Consider the following 22533-nt stretch of genomic DNA (forward strand, 5'->3'; position numbering starts at 1 on the left):
ATCTGTCATACAATTCTCATCACAGCCTTCTAGGTAAGTGGGTGTGTGTGTGTATGTGTGTTTGTGTGTGTGCAATGCCATCTGTGCACTGGTATTTAAATTCTACCTTGCTAAATTGACTCTTACGGGAAGGTAACACATACTTGACACTCTTTTGATGAGACTACCCTATCTGCAACAACTCAAATGTGTTAAAATTCAGCAAGATCTGGAGAGATATTAGAATGGATGGATGGATTATTTAAAGAAGAAATTCTCCTCTAGTCAACAAAGATCTTAAGAGCAAGACACTGGTGTGAATAAACAACATTCTCCTCTTGTATACACTAAATGTGATCTTGTACAAACAGCCTCCCCCCTGCGGCTGAGGGATCTCACCACGAAGCAAACACAGGAAGCCAATGATAAACAATCTAACCCATCACTGGCTGTTTACACTTCAGTGGACAGAGACATAAACCCACTTCCAGGAAAGCTGAGTAAGAGGGAAAAGCTGGCTGAGAAGACCACTTACCAGTCTTTGAAAAATATTCTAATAAAGTATCTGAGTAGGGCAAAGGATACATATTTACTTAATTACTCTAGGTTGTTGAGACTAGGGAAACTGTGTCTCAAATACCTATAGGGCAAAGGAAGTAACAAAAGGAGTACAGACAGACCTTTCAGCAAAGCCTGGACACAGCGATAAAATCAGAACCACCCATGTGGCAATTAGAGGTCAAAACTGGAATGTCTGGTCAGAAAAGTTCAGATCTACCAGATGGCTACATCTGCTCATACTCAATCTTTATACAACTTTTTGGAAGGGTACTGATCATATACGATCAAGGTACACATTTAGTTTTCCCAAGATTGTTCTCTAAAAGTGATTCCCCTAAAATGATATCTAATATACAAAATATAAGTCGTGCATGTATACGTGTGTGTATACATATGCCCTAGTCAATCATATGATGGTACAAAACAGTGGTCAGCAAATGACAGCCTAACATTTGCTTTTATAGGTAAAACACAGCCCCACTTAACTGTTTATATACTGTCTATGGCTGATTTCACACTACAACACCAGGCTCAATAGTTGCAACTGAGAGTCCTATGGCCTCTAGAGTTGAAGATACTTGTTATCTGGCCCTTTAAGAACAAGTTTGCCAACTCCTGGTATAATAAACCTTTCTCTCCATATGTGGTAATATTTTACCACGAATTCCATACATTTTTTATGCTTCTCAGCAGTAGATACTTAAAAAAAAAATAATTGTGGCCCCCTTGACATTTGTGTACAACTTGATAATGTACAAATACACGTGCTATTAACTTCTTGTTAAGGGGTCCATGGGATGTCACTGGCATCATCGATTTACAAATGAAGAAACCAGAGCCAAAGGGAAGCAAGAGAATTAGCCCTGAGTACCCTGGGCTCCCTCCCTTTGTCCTGGGCCACAGCTGTGCCCAGAGCCAGAAGCCAGAAACGAGACTCCTCGCCCGTCACAGAGGGGGACCGCTCTGCACAGCCACGGACAGAGCTCTGACTCCGACGGACCTGGCTTCGAATGTCGCTCCTGCTGCCTCCTAGCTTTGCGCCTTTGAAAAATGTACTTCAAGTTCATGACATGAGAACGTCTCTAAGAGGGGCAACTTGCCTTTTAAGTCGTTAAGAGAAAAATTTACTCCTTCAAAAGGTCTCTACTGTGCACCATCTATGGGCCAGACACTGAACTAGGCTCTCTGTACAGAGTGAATCAAACAGATGTGGTCCAACGAGGTGAGATTTATGTTGCACTCGGCAAAGTTTCTTGCACATTAGCTCTCAGGAAGTGGGATTAGATGGGTGTCGCTGCTCTATTATCATTATTGCTTAACGGTTAAGACAGTGAACGTGTTTGGGAAGAGGAGGGCAAAGAGAAACTCAATGAAGGGTGTCAGCAGCACTGGAGCCCCTCCCTTAATTCTGACCCTCCTTCCCCACTAACACTGTTATCACGACAACCATAGAGAACAGGCGAGTGAACCCCTGGCAGAGCCCTTCCCCATCAGCCTGCTCATGCTGCCCCTAGTGCCTACAGCTGGTATAGCAGGCACCCCTCCAAGCTGTCAAACCTGTCCTGCCCTGCTCCTGGGAAACACAGCATCCGGCCCACAGGCTTCCTTCGGACTCTGCTCATCACACATCCCAGGGAGCTGCTGGAGTCCAGCAGAGTGGCCCAGCAGGATGGGAAAGGGGAGGTGATATGGCCTCACAGGGAACTCTAGCACCTGCTGTGGCCCATTCCCACCTCCCTGTAACCTCCTCACATGCTGTGCTTCCCTTTAGAAATGCTGTCTTCAGACAGGCAAACAACTCGCTTCCCCGCCCCTGGAGCTCTTTTTGGAAATGCTATCATAACAGAAAAGGTCCTCCCTGACCATTCTCTGAAAAACCAAACACCTCGCCTGACCAGGCAGTGGCGCAGTGGATAGAGCATCAGCTTGGGACACAGAGGTCCCAGGCTCGAAACCCCAAGGCTGCTGACTTGAGCACAGGCTCACCAGCTTGAGCATGGGATCATGGTCACTGCCTTGAAGCCCAAGGTCACCAGCTTGAGTGTGGGATCACAGACATGACCCCATGGTCGCTGGCTTGAAGGCCAAGGTCGCTGGCTTGCGCAAGGGGTCAGTGGCTCAGCTGTAGGTGCCCCTCCCCCCCCCTTAAGGCACATATGAGAAAGCAATCAATGAACAACTAAGGTGCCACAACTATGAGTTGATGTTTCTCATCTTCCTCCTTTCCTGTCTGTCTGTCCATCTCTCTCTCTCTCTCTCTGAAATCAAACAAACATAAACACCTCCACCCCAGCACTTCCCAGCTCCTTTTCTGCGTCATTTTTCTCCATTAAACTGATCACCTTCTGAATATATCCACAGCTTGCCACTGTTCAGAACAGGAATTCCTGAGGAGGCGGATCTGGTGCCCGCTTTGCTGACGGCTGTGGTCGCAGCACCTAGCACAGCATTAACCCACAGCAGGTTCTCAGCAGATGGGAAGGACCGAGGGAGGAAGAAACAATGAGGCCCAGTCCTCAGAAGGAAACCGGGCGACAGCTGACACGCCTGTCTAGGCAAACAGCACAAGGCGGAGTAATGATTTTGTGAGATAAAACAAAAATAGTCAAAGGACACGTAATGGATGTGGGGAGCAGCTGACGTACTTCCCTACTTGTGGGAGCTGTGGGTCGCCCCTTCTCCTCCTCCGTGGTCTGTCATTCCGCTTCTCTGTGGTCACTCAACTGAAGCTCTGCGGTGGCCAAGGAGCTTCTAGAAATATCCCAACAGGGTTCTTTTCTAAACCACTCAGCTCATCCACAGAAGCTAGCGGCAAAGCGTGTTGTTGAAAACTCCAACTGCCACATACAATGTTAGGGAAGGATGTCCCCCGTGGTGACGAGTAATAATCCTTCCACTCAGAATTGTTAGTTATTGGCCACGATTAAGAAGCCCATTCGACCACTAAAATTGCCCTTGCTCTTAAAGGGGCACAGTGGACAGAAAATTCAGTGTCTTCTGTGGAGGATCAACATTTTTAGATGCCTAGCCCTGACTTCTAACATGAGATTGTTAGTATATCAAAACTGTCAAGAAGCCCACCCAGCCTGACCAGGTGGTGGCGCAGTGGATAGAGTGTCGGACTGGGATGTGGAAGGACCCAGGTTCGAGACCCCCGAGGTCGCCAGCTTCAGCGCGGGCTCATCTGGTTTGAGCGAGGCTTACAAGCTTGGATCCAAGCTCTCTGGCTGGAGCAAGGGGTTACTTGGTTTGCTGTAGCCCCACGGTCAAGGCACATATGAGAAAGCAATCAATGAACAACTAAGGTGTCACAACAAAAAACTAATGATTGATGCTTCTCATCTCTCTCCCCTCCTGTCTGTCTGTCCCTCTCTATCCCTCTCTCTGACTCTCTCTCTCTGTCTCTGTAAAAAATAAATAAATAAAGGCAAAAAGTGAATTTAAAAAAAAAAGCCCACCCACTTTTTCTCATTAGTTAATAAGTAACAAGAAGTGAAAATTAACTTAGATTCATTATTCAACTCATTACCTCCTTCAAACGGAACTAGTTCAATAATTATAATTAATGTATTTTTTCCATTGATTTGAGAGAGAGGGAGGGGAAGGGAAGAGAGGGGGAGGGAAGAGAGGGGGAGGGAAGAGAGGGGGAGAGAAAGAGGGAGGGAGGGAAGGAGAGAGAGAGAAACCATCAACTCTTTGTTCCACTTAGTCATGCCTCACTGATTACTTCTCGTATGTACCTCAACCAGGGCTCAACCTGGCTACCTCGGAATGGAGCCAGGGCTCTCTGGATCCAGCCAGCAACCCCAGATCAAACCAGAAACCCGGAGATCGAGCCAGTGACTCTGGGACTGACTGGTGAGCTTGGTACTCCAGAATGTCACTCTATCCAGTGCACCACTGGCCAGTGGTCACAATTTATATTTTGTTAGTGGAAACACGTATTTCAAGTTGATAAATACAGTAAAAATCGTAGAATTGTTACAGAAAAGATTTCATACATGTTAATGCAATAAAAAAATAGTTAAGCCATTTAATGGGTAGTGGTGTTGTAACATGGTCATGCTTCCAAAAGAACCTGACCACAGATCCGCCATATTGGTGCCATTCCCCAATTAAACTGAAATACACTAATTACCAGGCTTTGGCTCCCAATGTAAATCCAAAGATCCCAGTTGAATCACCAGTTTTCTATGCTATATTTTTACACTAACCTGGAATATAGGGGGGGAAAAATAACCCCTTCCCTCAGCATTGCAACCTACCTTGGTGCCATTAAAGGAGGAATTTTTTTAAATCTGATAAACTAGACGATCAAATCATGACCTAATAATCTGGTGACAATGTAAATTAAACTCTTCTGAGAAGTATAAGATTTGCCTCAGAATTATATAGGGCTGTTTTATCTTATTGAAATGTTGAAGCTTTGTAAGATCACTGAATTAATCATGTTTCCTTTAGTTTCAGGTTTTTTGTTTTGTTTTTTTTTAGAGAATGTAAGTGAAATTGCCCACGAGTAGGTGCAAACATGCTTGGACACAAGTATCAAACAGAAGAAGGTCCAAACAAGAGAAACATACATTTATATTCATGGGAAACACACATTTATACCTTCATGCATTTTGTGTGTGTGTGTGTGTGTGTGTATGACAGAGAGAGAGAGACAGAGGGAGGGACAGATAGAGACAGACAGACAGGAAGGGAGAGAGATGAGAAGCATCAATTCTTCCTTGTGACTCCTTAAGTTGTTCATTGATTGCTTTCTCATACCTGACCTGACCTGGGGTGAGGGGGGTTACCGCAGACCGAGTGACCCCTTGCTTAAGCCAGTGACCTTGGGCTCAAGCTGGTGAGCTTTGCTCAAACTAGATGAGCCCGTGCTCAAGCTGGCGACCTCGGGGTCTTGAATCTGGGTCCTCCGCATCCCAGTCCAACACTCTATCCACTGTGCCGCCGCCTGGTCAGGTCATCCATGCATTTCTTAATCCTAGTCACGAGCCTGTTTTGCCTATAGAAGGAGTAGGCAACGTTGTAGAGAGAAAGATATAGGGACAGACACAAACTTAAGTAATTTTAGAGGAAAAGTTATGCTCTTTCTTTGCCAAGAGATAGAGAAAGGAAAATTCGTCTAATGGAGCTTTTAATGCCACAAAGCGTCCTAGAGAGGTTTTTTGTGTGTGTGTTTGGTTTTTTTGCAATAGTTCTAGAATACATAGAGGTCAACCCTAAAACTGACGGGAACACTTGGAGCGATCAATATCCCCTTCATTTAAGTTCTTGTAAAGGGCATTCTGTCCACCCAAGCTAACCACAGAAATAACTCCTCATCAAATCTGTCCAAGGCAGTCGAGACAATTAAAAAGGAAACACAAAAGCGAGAGGATGGTGCCCGGCCCCGGTCTCACCTCTGGCCCTTCCAGGACCTCCTCTCCCAGGGCAGTCTTCGGAAGCAGGTCAAAGAGGCCATTGCTGGAAGCCCTCCTGTCCTCGGCGGACGAGGCGAAAGTGTCCTCGGGGTCCGTATCCACGGCGCGGAGGTGGCCGCCTTCTTCCTGGCTCCAGTCCAACTCATCTTCAGACTGTTTCAAGGAGCTACTGCTACTCTTGGGGAGGATCCCGGCGGTGGACAGGCTGCTGGGCACGGAGGTGTAGGACGAGTGGGCCCCGGAATACGGCCGACCCTCGGGGGCCAGAGCCTTGGCCTCCAGCAGGTCGGGGACAGACAGACTGAGGCGGCGGTCCAGGCGATGCCTCTCCAGGGGCTTGTTCGGGACCTTCTTCCCCTTCCTCTTGCTCAGGTTGAGGAGCAGAGGCCTGGTCCGCTGTTTGAAGGAGCCCCAGACTGACGGCTTATCTAGATCCATGGCCGCATGAAGTCCCCGGGGGGGCGCCGCCAGCGAGGCCGTGTCCTCCGACCGCTCGGGCGGCCCCTAGCGAACAGAAAACGGGGAGAAAGAGCGTGAATCCACGTCTCTGCAGCGTCAGGGTCCAACAGGGTGGGAAATGTGACGCCAAACGTGGGAAATTGATGCCAAACGTGGGAAATGTGACCCCCAAATGTGGGAAACGTGACCCCAAAAGTGGGAAACGTGACGCCAAACGTGAGAAACGTGACGCCAAACGTAGGAAACATGACACCAAACGTAGGAAGCACCTACCATGGAAAACCTGACCACAAACGCGGGAAAGGTGACTCAGAATGCATCATCCCCTTCCCCAGGAAGTGATCAAGATTGAAACATTCGATTAACAACGTCTGCAGATATCAGGGAAAGCTTCTTCAAAGGACTGATTTTTTTTTTTTTTAAGATTTTTAAAATTGAAGTCAAGTTAAAGCAATGAATGGAACTAGTCGGTTATCATACACACAAAAATGCTTCCTAGGAAGAATGCTTTCTGTTTCTGCCCTATTTCAGCAGACCGTCCTCCAGGTTCGTCCATGCTACTGCAAATGGGAGCGTTTCCTGCTTTTCATGGCTAAATAATTTTCCATGGGATACACAGGGGTGGGCAAAAGTAGGTTTGCAGTTGTGAGTACATAAAACACAGAGCTTATTATGTCTTAATATTGAATATCAATTATTATTATTTATTATTGTATTATTTTCCATACAAAACAACTGTAATCCTACTTTTTTTCCCCATCCTGTCTATGAAGCACATTTCTCTCATCCATTCACCCCTCAAAGGGCACTTGGGTTGTTCCTGTATCTTGGCTACTGTGAATAAAGCTACCATGAAGAAGGGAGCGGCAGGTATCACTTTGAGATACTGATTTCTTTTCCTTTGGATGTATAACCATTTCTGGATATATATATATATTCTATATATATATATATTCTATATATATATATATATATAGAATGGGTATCTATCTGGGCATATAAATGGGATAGCTAGATTATATGGTAGATCTACTTTATAATATATTAAGAAAACTCCTTACTCTTTTTCCCGTAGAAGAACTACACCAATGTACTAGATAGTCCCACCAATAGCGCACCAGGGTTCTCTATTTCCCACACCCACCAGCACGGGAAGCGAACTCTCCTTAAAAACAAGAGATATGAGATCCAGGTTTCATTTTCTGAAGGAAAATAAGCCTTCTGCTTCTTCGAACCACCAAGGGCAGGACAAGAGCTTTACAGGAAATGGCCCCATGCCAAGGGGCCTGATGGAACTTTATTATGGTTTTAACCCAGACATCCTCCCCAGCTGGCTGCTGGCAAGGGACCAAATGGGGGGAAAAAGAACAAACCTTTTAAATGCCAGCCCAAAAGTTTCTGATTAAACCCGGACCACGATGACTATCTGAATAAGAAACACAAAAGAAGTAAAAAGGTTGAAAAAATAACAGCCTAAGTTGGTATGATGCATATTAGAATTCTTCAGTCACAAGGGCTTGTTTAGTGTTTTGTTTTCCAACAATCTCCTTCAGTGTGTGTGTACATATTTTTTTTCCTTCTTTTCCAAGTGAGAGAAGGCGAGATAGAGAGACAGACTCCCACATGCACCCCGACCGGGATCCAACCAGCAACCCTCATCTGGGGCTGATGCTCTGCCCATCTGGGGCCATGCTCTTAACTCAGATATTTTTAGCTCTTGAGGCTAAGGCTCCGCGGAGCCATCCTCGGCGCCTGGGGCCAACACACTCCAATCAATCAGCCATGGCTGCATGAAGGGGAGCAAGAGAAGTAGGAGGGGGAGAGGAGGAAAAGCAGATGGTCTCTTCTCCTGTCTGTGTACTCTGACTGGGAATCAAACCCCGGACATCCACACATGGGAGGACACGCTACCATTGAGCCAACTGGCCAGGGCCTACTTTTTTTAAATTCTTGATGTGGAAAATTAGATATTGAGCTCTGACCAGGATAGCTCAGTTGGTAAGGGTATGTCCCAATACACCAAGGTTGCAGGTTCGATCCCCGGTCAGGGTACATAAAAGAATCAACAAATGAATGCATAAATAAGTGGAACAGCAAATTAATGTTTCTCTCTCCCTTCCTTCCTCCCTTCCTCTAAAATCAATCAATAAAAATTCTTTTCAAAGAAAATTAGATATGAATTTTCAGATTTTGTGATTTTATTTATGAATTTATTGGTATAAATTTTTCTCTAAGTATTAAGTTCATTGCATTCTACAGCTTTTGATATTCAGATTTTATTTATTTATTTATTTATTTGTTTGTTTGTTTTTAGAAAAAACAGAAAAAGAGAGAGAATGGAGGGAGGAGCAGGAAGCATCAACTCCCATATGTACCTTGACCAGGCAAGCCCTGGGTTTTAAACTCGTGACCTCAGCATTCCAGGTCGATGCTTTACCCACTGCACCACCAAAGGTCAGGCTGATATATCATATTTTTATTACCATTCAATTACAAATATTTCCTGAGTTCCACTTTGGGTTCTTCTGCATACAAAGGGTTTTTTCTTTGGGGGAGTCAGGGCTTAATTTCTAACTCATATGGGATTTCCTAGTTATCTTTGTGTTTTGACTTTTAGCTTGAGTCTTAAGGGTTAAGACAGAAAAAAAATCCTTTGTTTTCATTCCTCAACAGTTGGAAGCTTTCTTTACAGCTTAAGGTTAGTTCTGCAGCTGTTGGGTTCCATGTATGTCAATTACTAGAAACTGACTGGCTGTATTGATTCGATCTAGGCTCTTCTATTCTTTCTTGTCCTATTAGTAAAGAAACAAGGGCAGGTAGGTCCTGGCCAGTTGGCTCAGTGGTAGAGTGTCAGCCCAGTGTGTGGATATCCCAGATCCAGGCACACTGGAGAAGTGACCATCTGCTTCTCCACCCCTACCCCTACCCCTTCTCTTTCTCTTTCTCTCTCTCTCTCTCTCTCTCTCTCTCTCTCTCCACTCCCCCTCCCACAAGTCATGGCTCAATTTGTTCTAATGAGTTGGCCCTGTGGCTGAGGATGGGTCCCATGGCTGAGAATGGGTCCCCTGGCCTCAGGTGCTAAAAATAGCTCAGTTGCTGAGCAATAAAGCAACATCCCCGGATGGGCAGAGCATCATCCCACAGAGGGGCCTATGGGGGGCTTGCCGGGTGGATCCCAGTCAGGGTGTGGGCTGGCGTCTGTCTCACTGCCTCCCCTTCTCTCACTTAATGTAAAAAAAAAGAAAATAGGGCAGATACTAAGAAATAGTAACGATGTTGAGTGGAAAGGGAGGGAAAGGCCAGGATTGAATCCAGCCCAACAGAAGACGACTAGGGCCACTCAGAAGTCCAGATTTTAAGGGATTGTCTGAGCTCAGGGCCAGCTTCTTTGTGTCTAATAAGTTCAAGTGGAGGAGTCTAGTTGGCAGCTGAGCACATGACAGTGGAGCTAAGAGAGGTCATGTCTAGAGACAGACTTGGGAGAGACCAGCAGTCAGGTGATAACTGGAGGCACAGAAATGAATGGGATTGCCCGAGAGAGTATAAAACTGAAAAGGGGGTATGAGCTTTTGGGAACTCCAGCACTTAACAGTCTGTGCAAGTAGGATACACTTGCAAAAGAGACTTAAGAAAAAAAAAAAACAGCCAGAGGGGGGTGCGGTGAGGACAGTGTGGTGTCACCTTCTGACAAACAGAACGCAGAAGACGAGGAAGGGCGTTTTGTAAAGGAAGTGGTCAGACATCACCAGCTTCACAGGTTAGCTGCCAACGGTCCTCAACTCACGGACGTGGTGCAACAAAGATTACTGGTAATCTTGGTGTGACTTGTTTGGGTGGCCCTAGGCAGCAGAAGACCTGGCTGAAATAGGTTCAGAAGGCAGTGGGAAAGGCAGATAGGAGGACAACAGATTCCATGACTTTCAAACAATGGGCTGAAGGGGAAGAGGGACGTAGGTGCCTCACGTTGAGGAAGGGATCTGATCGTGGTTGGAGTTAGTAGACAAATGCCATACTCCAAAATGCTCAAGGCACAAACTTCTTTGGTGACAGCGCTCAATCTGTAACTTGATTGAACTGCTTACCCATCACTTGCCAAATAGACACACATATTTTCTTGATTCCTTTTTCAGAATACTCATAATCTGCCATGCAATCACACTCCCAAGTTTTGAAAAACCAAGCATTCATTGTGCAAGAAATAATTCTGTCCCTACCCACCAAGTGTAAGAGAAAGTAATTCACTTTGCATAATTGCACTTAATGGTCCCACAGTAAACCACTCACACACCGAGCTCTTAACCAGTTCCTACATTAGAAAACAATGGGCACACCTCCAATGTCCTGCCTTCCCTTATCCTTACATTTAAAGGTTTCCTGGGCCAGAAGTCACCTGCAGGAACAGACATCTGAAGTGTCTAGGACTTCACCGGCAGAGGGATAGCACGAGGAGGAGATATCAGCTTCCAGCAAAAATCCTTATCCTACTTGGGTAAACTGCACATCGCAGAAGCTATTTTAGGTTATTAAATGCGGCCAAAAGGTTAGACTAAAGACGCGCATTAACTTAGAACACAAGAAACCTTAGGCATAGCTCCCTACACAATCTCTGCTGTACATAACAGAGCGTGTACAACTAATAGTGTGCATCTGTAAATGACTAAATTAAGTCAGATTTCTCAGAATATTAAGCAAAAAAATCTTTGAGAGAAATGGCTGCGCCTGTCAAAAAGCACACTAAAAACATTTTACATGCAAATATCTATCTTCTTTTAAATAAGCGTCTCACAGTTTTGCATTCTTCTGCTTCCACCACACCAAGCCAGGAGTTCATTTTTTTTTTTTCCGTAGGTGAGAGAAGGGGAGATAGTGAGGCAGACAACCGCATGCTCCTCAACCCTGGTTGGGGCCACAGTTGGTTGTCCATCAGGCAACCCCCCTCTGGGGCCAATGCTCTGACCAACTGAGCCGCTGGCTGAGAAAGGGGAAGAGAGAGAGGAGGGGGAGGGGAGAGGGAGATGGAAGCAGGTGGTCGCTTCTCCCGTGGGCCCTGACCGGGGACTGAAACCGGGATGTCCGTACACTGGGCCCGTGCTCTGTCCACTGAGCCACCAGCTGGGGCCCTCCTGGTAGTTCCTTCCACAGAAGAAACTTCTGAAGCACTTCCCAAGCCCACAACTGTATCAACAGGAACAGCCAACACCTATCGTCCAGCCAAAGAAAAATTACACCTCCTCCAAGCAGACAAGAAAACTCAGTAACTCTAACGTGCTCTGGGTAACTTCATTCATGAGCTCCGGAGATTTGCACCAATTTCCAAACATACACTCCAAGATAATCACATCATGACACCCTTAAGGCAGTCTCCCATAAAAATCAAAGAGTCTGCCTGACCAGGTGGTAGCGCAGTGGATAGAGCATCGAACTGGGATGCGGAAGGACCCAGGTTCGAGACCCCGAGGTCGTCAGCTTGAGCGCGGGCTCATCTGGCTTGAGCAAAGAGCTCACCAGCATGGACCCAGGGTCACTGGCTCCAGCAGGGGGTTACTTGGTCTGCTGAAGGCCCGCGGTCAAGACACATGAGAGAAAGCAATCAATGAACAACTAAGAACATGCAACGAGAAACTGATGATTGATGCTTCTCATCTCTCTCCGTTCCTGTCTGTCTGTCCCTGTCTATCTCTGCCTCTGTAAAAAAAAGAAAAAAAAACCAGAGTCATGCTTTCTTGATTAAAAGTGATGAAAGAATCACTTGGAAGAGACAAAATTTAAGGAAATATGTATGTTTTATATATATATATATATATATATATATATATATATATGTAATATGTTGAGGGATAGGAAGGGGAAGAGCAGGAGCTGAGGGGAGAACCAGGCAGCCATGTTGCTATCATGCCTCAAGAAAGCCCCTCAGCCTGACCAGGCGGTGGAGCAGTGGATAGAGCATCGGACTGGGATGCGGAGGACCCAGGTTCGAGACCCCAAGGTTGCCGGCTTGAGCATGGGCTCATCTGGTTTGAACATAGCTCACCAGCTTAAGCCCAAGGTCGCTGGCTTGAGCAAGGGGTCACTCACTTTGCTGCAGCCCCCTGGTCAAGGCACATATCAGAAAGCAATCAATGAACAACTAAGGTGCTACAATGAAGAATTGATGCTTCTCATCTCTGTCCCCTCCTGTCTGTGTGTCTGTCCCTATCTGTGTCCCTCTCTCTGACTCTCTCTGGCCTGTGGTGGTGCAGTGGATAAAGCGTTGTCAACCTGGAACACTGAGGTCGCCAGTTCAAAACCCTGGGCTTGCCTGGTCGAGGCACATATGGGAGTTGATGTTTACTGCTCCTCCCCCCTTCTCTCTCTCTCTCTCTCTCTCTCTCTCTCTCTCTCTCTCTTTCTCTCCCCCCCCCAAATGAATAAAATCTTTTTAAAAATTTTAAAAAAGAAAAAAGAAAGCCCCTCAAGGTGAGCAGAGATTGGGAGACAGCAAGGGAGAGAGACACGCGGATGTATGCAGAGGAAATACCTCCCCCACAGGACACAGAGTGAGTGTGCAATCCCGGGGAGCCCAGACCAAGCAAGGTCAGAAGGATGGAGGGGAGAGAGACGGGAAGATGAGTTCCGACCGGGCAGCTCCCTACAGGCACCCTGAGGACCCTGGGTTTTACTCTGAGCCGGCTGGGAAGCCAATGAACACCCTGGGTTTTACTCTGAGCCGGCTGGGAAGCCAATGGGGGGGGGGGGTTAAAAATGTATGTCGATGATTCTTTATTAGTTCCTATTTATGTAGATAACCCCATTTCCACAGATTTATACACACGATCAGTAATGTGTAAAATGATCTTGTATGTGTTTTTCTGCATTCTTACTCTGACTTTACAGGTGAGGAAATTGCAACTTGCTCATGTTCGCCTTGCTGCAAATTGGAACCCACACCTGCCCAGCTCAGCACCCTCTCACAGGAGGCACTGCCTGCATCTGGAACAGGATGCTTCTTTGTTGCACGGGACTGGCCGCTGCACTGTAGGAGGGCAGATAGCCACCCCAGTCCCACCACCTCTATGCCAGCAACGTCCTTTGTGACTGTAACCACTGGAAACGTCATCCACCTGGCTTGTGGTCGTGCAGTGGATGGAGTGTCGACCTGGCGTGCTGAGGTCACTGGTTCGAAACCCTGGGCTTGCCTGGTCATGGCACACACGAGAAACGATCAATGAACTATAAAGTAAAGCAACTATGATCTTGCACCTTCTCTCTCTAAAATCAATAATTAAACTCTTTTTTTTTTTTTTTTTGTATTTTTCTGAAGCTGGAAACGGGGAGAGACAGTCAGACAGACTCCCGCATGCGCCCGACCGGGATCCACCTGGCACGCCCACCAGGGGCGATGCTCTGCCCACCAGGGGGCGATGCTCTGCCCCTCCGGGGCATCGCTCTGTCGCGACCAGAGGCAGAGCCGCTCCAGCGCCTGCGGCAGAGGCCAAGGAGCCATCCCCAGCGCCCTGGCCATCTTTGCTCCAATGGAGCCTTGGCTGCGGGAGGGGAAGAGAGAGACAGAGAGGAAGGAGGGGGGGCGGGGGTGGAGAAGCAGATGGGCGCTTCTCCTGTGTGCCCTGGCCGGGAATCAAACCCAGGACTTCTGCACGCCAGGCCGACGCTCTACCACTGAGCCAACCGGCCAGGGCCATTAATTAAACTCTTAAAAGAAAAAAAGATTAACATCCTCCGCATCTTCAACAGTCCCCATCAGGGACGCTATGTCCACTAGCTGGGGCCCCAGATGCAGTCCCTGCCCAGCCTGTCACGTTGCTCTGCGTCCCTTGTTCTGTGCTGCTAGCAGAAAGTCGGCGACTGGAACATTCATAAGAAAGACGGATGAGTGAGTGAGACTCTTTAAAACCGGACTAATTTCTCCACCGGAGCCATTTGTTTTGGACACCCCACCCACTGGTTCCAAATTCTAAAACAACAAACAATCTCACTGTCAAATATCAGAGTTGGAACACACTTGTCCAAGCCAAAGAATAAATAACAGAATATTCTTCAGGTGGAGCTGAGCCTTCAGAGGTCTTGCACTAATAAGACAGTGGCCTTTGGACTTAGGAATACCACGGGCTCCGTGGAAGATACTCAGGTGAGATTTTGTTCAGAACTTTAGGGATATTAAAATGTGCTTGGAGGAAAAATTAATGAAATACTAGGGAATTGTCTATAGCAATGTATAATCATACACATATGATCAATGTATAATCATACAGTCAATCCTTATAAGAGCTGTTATGTCCATGTGACACTACTTACATAAGAAAACACTGAAGCCTGACCAGGTGGTGGCAACAGTGATAGAGCGTCGGCCTGGGACACAGAGGACTCAGGTTCAAAACCCGAGGTCACTGGCTTGAGCGTGGGATCATAGACATGACTCCATGGTCGCTGGCTTGAGTCCAAAGGTCGTTGGTTTGAAGCCCAAGGTCACTGGCTTGAGCCCACAGTTGCTGGCTTGAGCAAGGGGTCACTAGCTCAGCTGTAGCCCCCCAGTCAAGGCACATATGAGAAAGCAATCAATGAACAACTAAGGAGCTGCAACAAAGAATTGATGCTCCTCATCTCTCTCCCTTCAGGTCTGTCTCTGTCTCTCAGTCTCTCTCTCTCTTTCTCTCTTTTGCTAAAGAAAAAAGAAGAAAACACTGAAAATTCATACTGAGACATCAGTTTTCAATAAATCTTTACAAGACAGTCATGAAAAACTATGACTCAAGATATTCAAAGTTGTAGGAACAAATCTGTTATTATCTATGATATTAATTATACTTACAATGAAATTTCATCTTAACTTGAAAATTAGCATAATTTGAAACCAAGCCCAAATCATTAGCATGCAAACAGTGAAAAGCTATGACTCATAACAACGGGTGCTGTGGGGACAAGTCTATATTATCATCTGCCTCAAACATTAACTATGATTACAGCTGAATTTGAAGAGAGCTTGAAGTTTGGCAGAATTTGAAACCAAGCCCGAGCAAGCCTAACTGCTTGCTTCAACAGCAGACATTTCAATGGGCACTTTGTAAATAGCATTTGATCCTAAGAGAAGACAGAATCATGTACTAGATATATTTAAATTTCATATACTAATAGCTTCAACAATAATATTAGTAACAGTGTTCTGCCAACTGATCCCTGATTCAGAACTGAAAATCTAACAACTATGCTTCTCTTAAGTCCTAATAAACAAAACAAAACAGAAACAGAAAACTATCAGTAACATCTATATACAAAATGATTAAATATATGCATCTTTTAAAAGATAATTATGATTTTCTTAAGTCTGAGTCTCCGAAACAAAGTCTCTGCGCTCACGGAGCGTCTATGCTGGAGGAGAAGATGGACACAACAAAGACTCAAACAAATCACAATACACAGACATGCCCCGGTGAGAGGTGCTAATACAGAACTATAAACCCAGCACAGAGAAAACAACACCTTCCTCCTCCCTAATCCGTCAACCAATCACAAGTCGTTTTACAGAGAGGTGGGTCTTGGGCGGCATGCTCTCAGGATCATCCAGGTGGGCTGCAAACTGAGAATGTGGAGGGAGGGAGTGTGAGTGTGTGTGAAAGAGTCACACAATGAAAACGACAAGACGGGCCACCCCTCCTGCTTCCCCGCTTCTCCGAGGAAAGAGATTGCTGTCTGTGCACCCCCAAAAGTGAACCCCTTGCCCCATCACTAGGCCTTTTTATTTCAAGTAGGAGGAGGAGGATGCAGTGATTGTTTTTACTAAATTTGAACAGGCAGCTGATGAAAAGATGGGCTTGCCCCAAAATGCAATTTAAAAATTGCAAGTTATAACAAGGAGATAGAATTTTATACCTATTATGCTGACAAAATAACAATTATATATGACCTAGTACGGGGTATCAGACACATTGATTCACTTTTCTGTCAGTGAAAATTGGTTTAATCTCTTTGGAGGATCTTTTGATAATACCTTTTAAAATTAATTTTAAAAGATACATACATCTTGGACCCTAGAATTTTATTGCTAGGAATTTACTATGACTACATTTTGCACAAATTCAAGGATGATTATTTCAGCATTGGGTTAATAGAGAAAAAAACAACCAAAATCTAAGTACCCTCAGTAGAGCACCCTTTGAATAAATGCTGCATATAGCAAAATATGGCAGAGTTTTAACTGATCAAGATCAACTTGTACACCCTGATACAGACAGATCTTATATGGAGAACATGTTATGAGAAACTCAAAGGCTCAGAAGTAAATAATGTATTATGATGGCATTTTTGTAATCTGGCTAAGGCAATGTGAAGATGTTATCTATAGTTTAACCAAAAGAGATCTTTACAAAGAAACTATGGACTGAAGTTAACCCTAATCATAAAAAATGGGCAAAAGTATTAAAGGGTGGTAATTATACTTCCAGAATGAGCGTGTTTACAAAAACAATTAAGTGATTAACCATGTTAATGATGACATGCTTCATCACACTGCCTTAGTAAAAGTGAATATTTGATTAGTAATAAATTGGGTAAGAGCCAAAGGGTTTTTAATACTTAGAATAGGTTTTGAAATGTTTACATACTGCTAATTTCCTCTTCACCTCATCCTTTCTTTTTTAATCTTCTTTATTAAGGCACAATTCCTATAACTGAAAATTTACCCATTTTATGCGTGTAATTGAATGATGTGTAATTTTCCTGTGTTATGCAACCATCTCCGCACCCTGTTTTTGCAACAGTCATCCTTCCTTTCCAACACCTTTTTTAATAAAATTATAATGTTATGTATTATATAAGCTCTGAACTACATATATGTAATTTCCAGGTAAATAAATGCTTGCTCATACCAATGCAGATAAATGGGGTATATGTTTTTAAAAATATTTAATGATAGAGAAGTATAAACTAACCAAGAAGGACTGTGGCTTTAGGGAACCAATCAAATCCACGTGCGCCGTTATGTAAGCCACACTGGTCTCAGTTCCTTCATCTGCCTCTACAATGCGTTCACTATGGTTACAGAACACCCCGCGCTTGTTTCCGCCCTTGTGCGTATGTGATCCCTGATAACATCCGAGGAAAAGCAGACAGACACACAGCCCTTATAGAGACGAGTGTTTTGGCAATCACATCATCGGAGGTAAGGACTCGTCAACAGGGTTAGTGTCCTGCCGCTAGACCCGTAGACCTGAAGTTCTATAAGATACTGCCTAACCTCCGAGATGCCAGGCTGAATGACAGACACACATACCCACCAATGAAGAATCAGCCTAGAGGCATCTGAATATCAAGGTATCCTATGAAAAAAACAAGACAAAGAAATTACTCCATTCTAAAAATAGCTGTACACTTCCTAACCAATTGCTTTTATCTAAAAGATAGAATCAGGCCTTTTTTCTTTTGGGACTGGTCTGGACTTGGGGCCAAATTGATAGTGTATCCCTCCCTGACCTCATCCTCTGCTTTAACATGACCTCATCTTCACTTTTTCGTTCTTGAGGACTTTTTTGCCTTAATTTTTTTCCTTCACTTTGTTGTGAAGAGTTTTGTTTTGTTGGTGGTGCATAATAAAAATCCTTAAGAAAAATAAAAAGTAAAGTTGAATACAGGTAACTGAGTTGCTTACATTTGTGAGCTTATATGCCAACTCTGCCTAAAATACCTGTTTGTAAGTTAAAATTCCGCCAAAATTCCCAGCACATCATGCGTCCTGCCTGCTTAGTAAAACAGGCTTACAGTCACCAAGATTGAAGTCAGGAGTCCATCTTGTACTACAAAGATGAAATAATTATCTAGATATTTTTTTTTCCACAGAGGAGTTACAGGCCCAATTAATTTTGCAACTAAACTAACATAATACAAACCTTTTATAAGATGCTTTGAGGAGCAATAAATATTTTAAATGCACACTAAATGGAACATAGCAACATTGAAACTAGGACTTCCATCAATCCTGCAGTCATTGTCGGATCTGCTTTTTCAATTAAAGTTCAAATGAAGAGTGACTTAAGAGACCCCTGATCTTTATAAATGAAGACTAGTCTATAGGTTAACCAGCAATTCCCTAGTCATCTCCACAAAGAAACAGTTCATGTTATAAGTTGCTAAAAAAAATAGACACTGTGTGTGTGCAACTGTGTTTTGTAGATGGTGCATAATAAAATCACACACACACACACACACACACGTGCGCAAGAAACACAAAACTGCACTCTTCAAACAATCATTTTCAAATGAAGCCCAGTTAGCCAATGCTATAAAGGGTATCACAAAATAATGTATTTAATGATAACTGTACAAGAAGAATATTATGATGTTTCACATATTAGTACTTAATAACACTAAAATATTTTATGCGACTTCAACCCTAGAAGTATTATTTACCCTGAATAGTAGAATACAGTAGATTATATTGCTGGAATGAAATGTATAATGACCATAATTAGAGGGGAAGAAAAATAAAATAATGAGATTATTTTCCCCAAAGTAATGAAATATTTGTCTAATTTGGTTAACTGGCATAGATAAAGAAATTATCATGTTTTTCACAATCCCCCAAATAAATATTGTTTCCTAACAACGGGGCAATGCAATCTCACACAGACCACACTGGTTTAAATGGGATGGTCAGGTCCAAAGTGCTGTATAATGGTGAACACTTAAGTTTATCACTAGTCTTAAACCTCGGCATGAATTCATTCCAGAAAGGACATAAAGACCAGTCAAGCAAGGATTTTATTTGATAGTCTAGTATCATACATTGCTGACATAAAACTAATGACCCAGCTGGTGAACAGGCAAAGGGGAAGAGAGGAGTTGCGGAGACAAAGAACACATTAGGTTGGAAGGATCCCCCCACCTATGGACCCTGGGAAGGGCAACAGTCCTGCCGTGAGGAGGGCATTGCTGGTCAGAAGGAGTAGCCGACAATCACCTATTGTTCCATTCAATCACAGGGTTAAACGACGATATTGGCACAAGTGACCAGATCAGGGCAGGTGCCCTCTTTTTCTACAGCAGAGACTTGAATACGCCTTCACAAGTAAGCGTGGCCTTCCGAAGGCAGCATCCTTTACAAAATGGTCTTCTAGCAAGACCCTGAACCACAGAGCGTCCCAGGCTTCCGAGCACAAGTAAGAGCGGCACCTGTGTGAAAATCTTGGGACAGGTAGGTAGGTGTGTTTTGGAATTCAGAATGAAAGATTTCAGAAAGGAAGTATGGATATATTACCTAATGACCCGAATGGCGTTGGGAGCAGCAGCAGCCAGCCTACCAAGAGTCGTGCTACATGGGATAAAAAGACCAAAGAGTTCAGGTCAGTTTGCCATCAAATGAGTTTTAAAAAAAAAGAAAAAAGAAAGAAAGAAAGAAAAACTTTCTATTTTCAGAAGTTTTTGAATTCTGAAATTTTCATCGAGATGTATGAAGCAGCAGGAACCATGGATGTCACAGACCAGCAACAAAAATAGACACAGACCGTCAGCCTCTGCACCCTGACCCCAAACTCACACCAGGCTTCATGCTATGGGATGGAGAATGAAGCATCCTGGGGACTTATTCTGGGCCTGTCAGCAAATTACTCCCTTTTATATTAAGACACTACAAACCCACGCTGGGCTCTAGGCAGGGGGAGGGGCGTCCAGAGAGAGAGAACTGCGCATGCCCCAGGGAGGGACCAGGAGGACCCCAACGGGTGTGCAAAGAGAATACTGAAACTTTCATTCCAGGGCTGAGCTAGCGTTTCCGTTTCATTTCTATTTTTGAATATGTTCAATAATATATGTAACATCAGTACCACGGTACATGTGCATAATTTAAAAGTAAATATGTAAACCTCCATTGGGTGTGCCTGCAAGTAGGGCATACTATGCAAAAAGAATGGCGAGGACGCATTTCAAAAGCACCTGAACAATGAAATCCTTTCATCTGCTGGGGGAAAAAAATAATAATAATAACCCATGATACTAAGAATTCGTTTCTCCCCTCCAGGCAAGGGCTATTTTCAGACTGTGTCTCTTTTTTTTCAGAAAGATGTTATTAGGTAATGACTATAATGCAAAGCAGACAAGCTGAAATAGGCACGATGCTTGTTTTTCTGTTTTGAAATGCGTGATTTAAATAGGGTGTTTGGCTACATACCGCTGTCATCTCTGCTAAAGGGTGTTTTTCTCTCGGGGAATTCATGAAGCATTCATTCCTTTCAACAAATGGTTGCATTTGTCTCCGGTTTTAGTCTAACATTTACAAAAGGCGTATGTTCTGTTTCCTTCCTCCACCTGCCCTGTTCAATTAATTTGCATTTTTGGCAGTAGACACAGGTGACTTTCCGGGCACCCAGGTGATGAGGCAAAGGTAGGGAAAACAAAAAGATTTGCATCTCCTTGGAGAGAGGACTCACTCATAATTAGCACAGGAATTCAAACTCCGCCATGTTAAAAGGAACCCATTTAGCTGGTGAGTTGAAGGGGCTCCAGTTCACTGTGAAGTCATAAATAATAACGCATGGGAAATAGAGAGTTCAGGAGACTACAGCTCAATGAAAGATCAATATGCAGAAATGACCATAAATATTCTTTAAGTGGCAATGTTTCAAGAAACGGAATGACTTTTCTTTCTGGTTCTCCCCGGTCACCACAGTCATGCCGCACGGCTGGTGCAGAGGCTAGGTGTCCAGGAGATAAGGTTAAGTGGGGCCCGTTTCTCACAAACTGCAAGTTCCTCTTTTTTTTTTTTTTTTGTATTTTTCTGAAGCTGGAAACCGGGAGGCAGTCAGACAGACTCCTGCATGCGCCCGACCCAGATCCACCCGGCACGCCCACCAGGGGGCGATGCTCTGCCCCTCCGGGGCATCGCTCTGTCCCAACCAGAGCCATCCTAGCGCCTGAGGCAGAGGCCACAGAGCCATCCTCAGGGCCCAGGCCAACTTTTGCTCCAATGGAGCCTTGGCTGTGGGAGGGGAAGAGAGAGACAGAGAGGAAGGAGAGGGGGAAGGGTGGAGAAGCAGATGGGCGCTTTTCCTGTGTGCCCTGGCCGGGAATCGAACCCGGGACTCCTGTACGCCAGGCCGACGCTCTACCAGCAAGTTCCTCCTTTGAATGAACTCCAAGCCTGACTTAGCCTCTTAGATATTCAGCCATCAGTGGTCAAAATGGATGTGGGACATGCATTTTCTGAGGCTTGCGTTGCAAAGGGCATATATTCATGGGGAGAGGGAGACAGTTGCTGCTCAGAGGAAGAGGGGGAGACACCTAAGTGACAAGAATGGGAAACACTAGCTTTTGGGGAATGAGGATTCCAGACAGAGGGAAGAGTCCATGCAAAGCCTTCCACGTGAAGCGTGCTCCCTGCATCCTGGGAATCACGTAGAGGTGGGCGTGACCAGACCTGCGTGATCCGGGGGGCGGCAGGAAGAGATGAGGTCAGAGAAGGAGCTGGGATCAGCAAAGACTTGAGATTTTTATTTTAAGGGTGCTGCCATGGCTGTGGGAGGGGTAGGGAGGTGAAGGTTGGTCAGAGGATGGACCTGCTTTGCTGCCTACATTAAGGATCACGTTGGCATGGGGGGGGGGCGGGGGGGGGGGAGAATGCGCCTCACAGGAAACCAGAGTCAGAAGGGTAAGACCAGATAAAAGCGGAGGATTCCAGGGGCTTCGATGTGCTATTTGCTTCTTCGTGTTTACCTTTCTGGTTATTCAGATTTCGATAAAAAGGCACTGTGGCCCAGCTGGAAATACCAAGCCCAGCATCAGGTCTTACAGTACCTCCTGCCTGCTGTGTCCGCACAGGAAGTAAGAACACAAGGCCATTAGGCTTCCTCTCATAAGCGTCCCTTACTGCACTGAGACTCACACACCCCCAAAAAAAGATACCAGCCCTCGTTCAGTCTGCCTTCCTGGTACTCGCTAGGAATATCAGAATAGCCTCCCAAACTAAACAAAGCCATGCAAATGTTTGCAAGTATTTAGTGGGACAGTCATTTCTGTCTGAAAGGACCCCCACGCATTGCGTAGGTGAACGGCTTAAGGACAAAGTTAAGTACAACATGAATAGAAATGGCTATTCGTTCAACGCTCATGGGGGGAAAGGTATATTTTA

At 44.9% G+C, this 22533-nt stretch overlaps 1 protein-coding gene across 2 annotated transcripts in view; it reads right to left on the bottom strand.

Moving 5' to 3' along the window:
- Window positions 1–22533, bottom strand: part of MCTP2 (multiple C2 and transmembrane domain containing 2) — a 187758-nt gene that overhangs the window by 146422 nt on the left and 18803 nt on the right. For both annotated transcript variants that reach the window (XM_066239372.1, XM_066239371.1), the window contains exon 2: window positions 5946–6470. In XM_066239372.1, the coding sequence (XP_066095469.1) occupies window positions 5946–6404 (459 nt within the window). In that variant the 5' untranslated portion in view covers window positions 6405–6470. The remainder of the gene's footprint in view (window positions 1–5945; window positions 6471–22533) is intronic.

Source organism: Saccopteryx bilineata, chromosome 7, assembly GCF_036850765.1.
Source record: "Saccopteryx bilineata isolate mSacBil1 chromosome 7, mSacBil1_pri_phased_curated, whole genome shotgun sequence".
Classification (NCBI taxonomy): Eukaryota; Metazoa; Chordata; class Mammalia; order Chiroptera; family Emballonuridae; genus Saccopteryx; species Saccopteryx bilineata.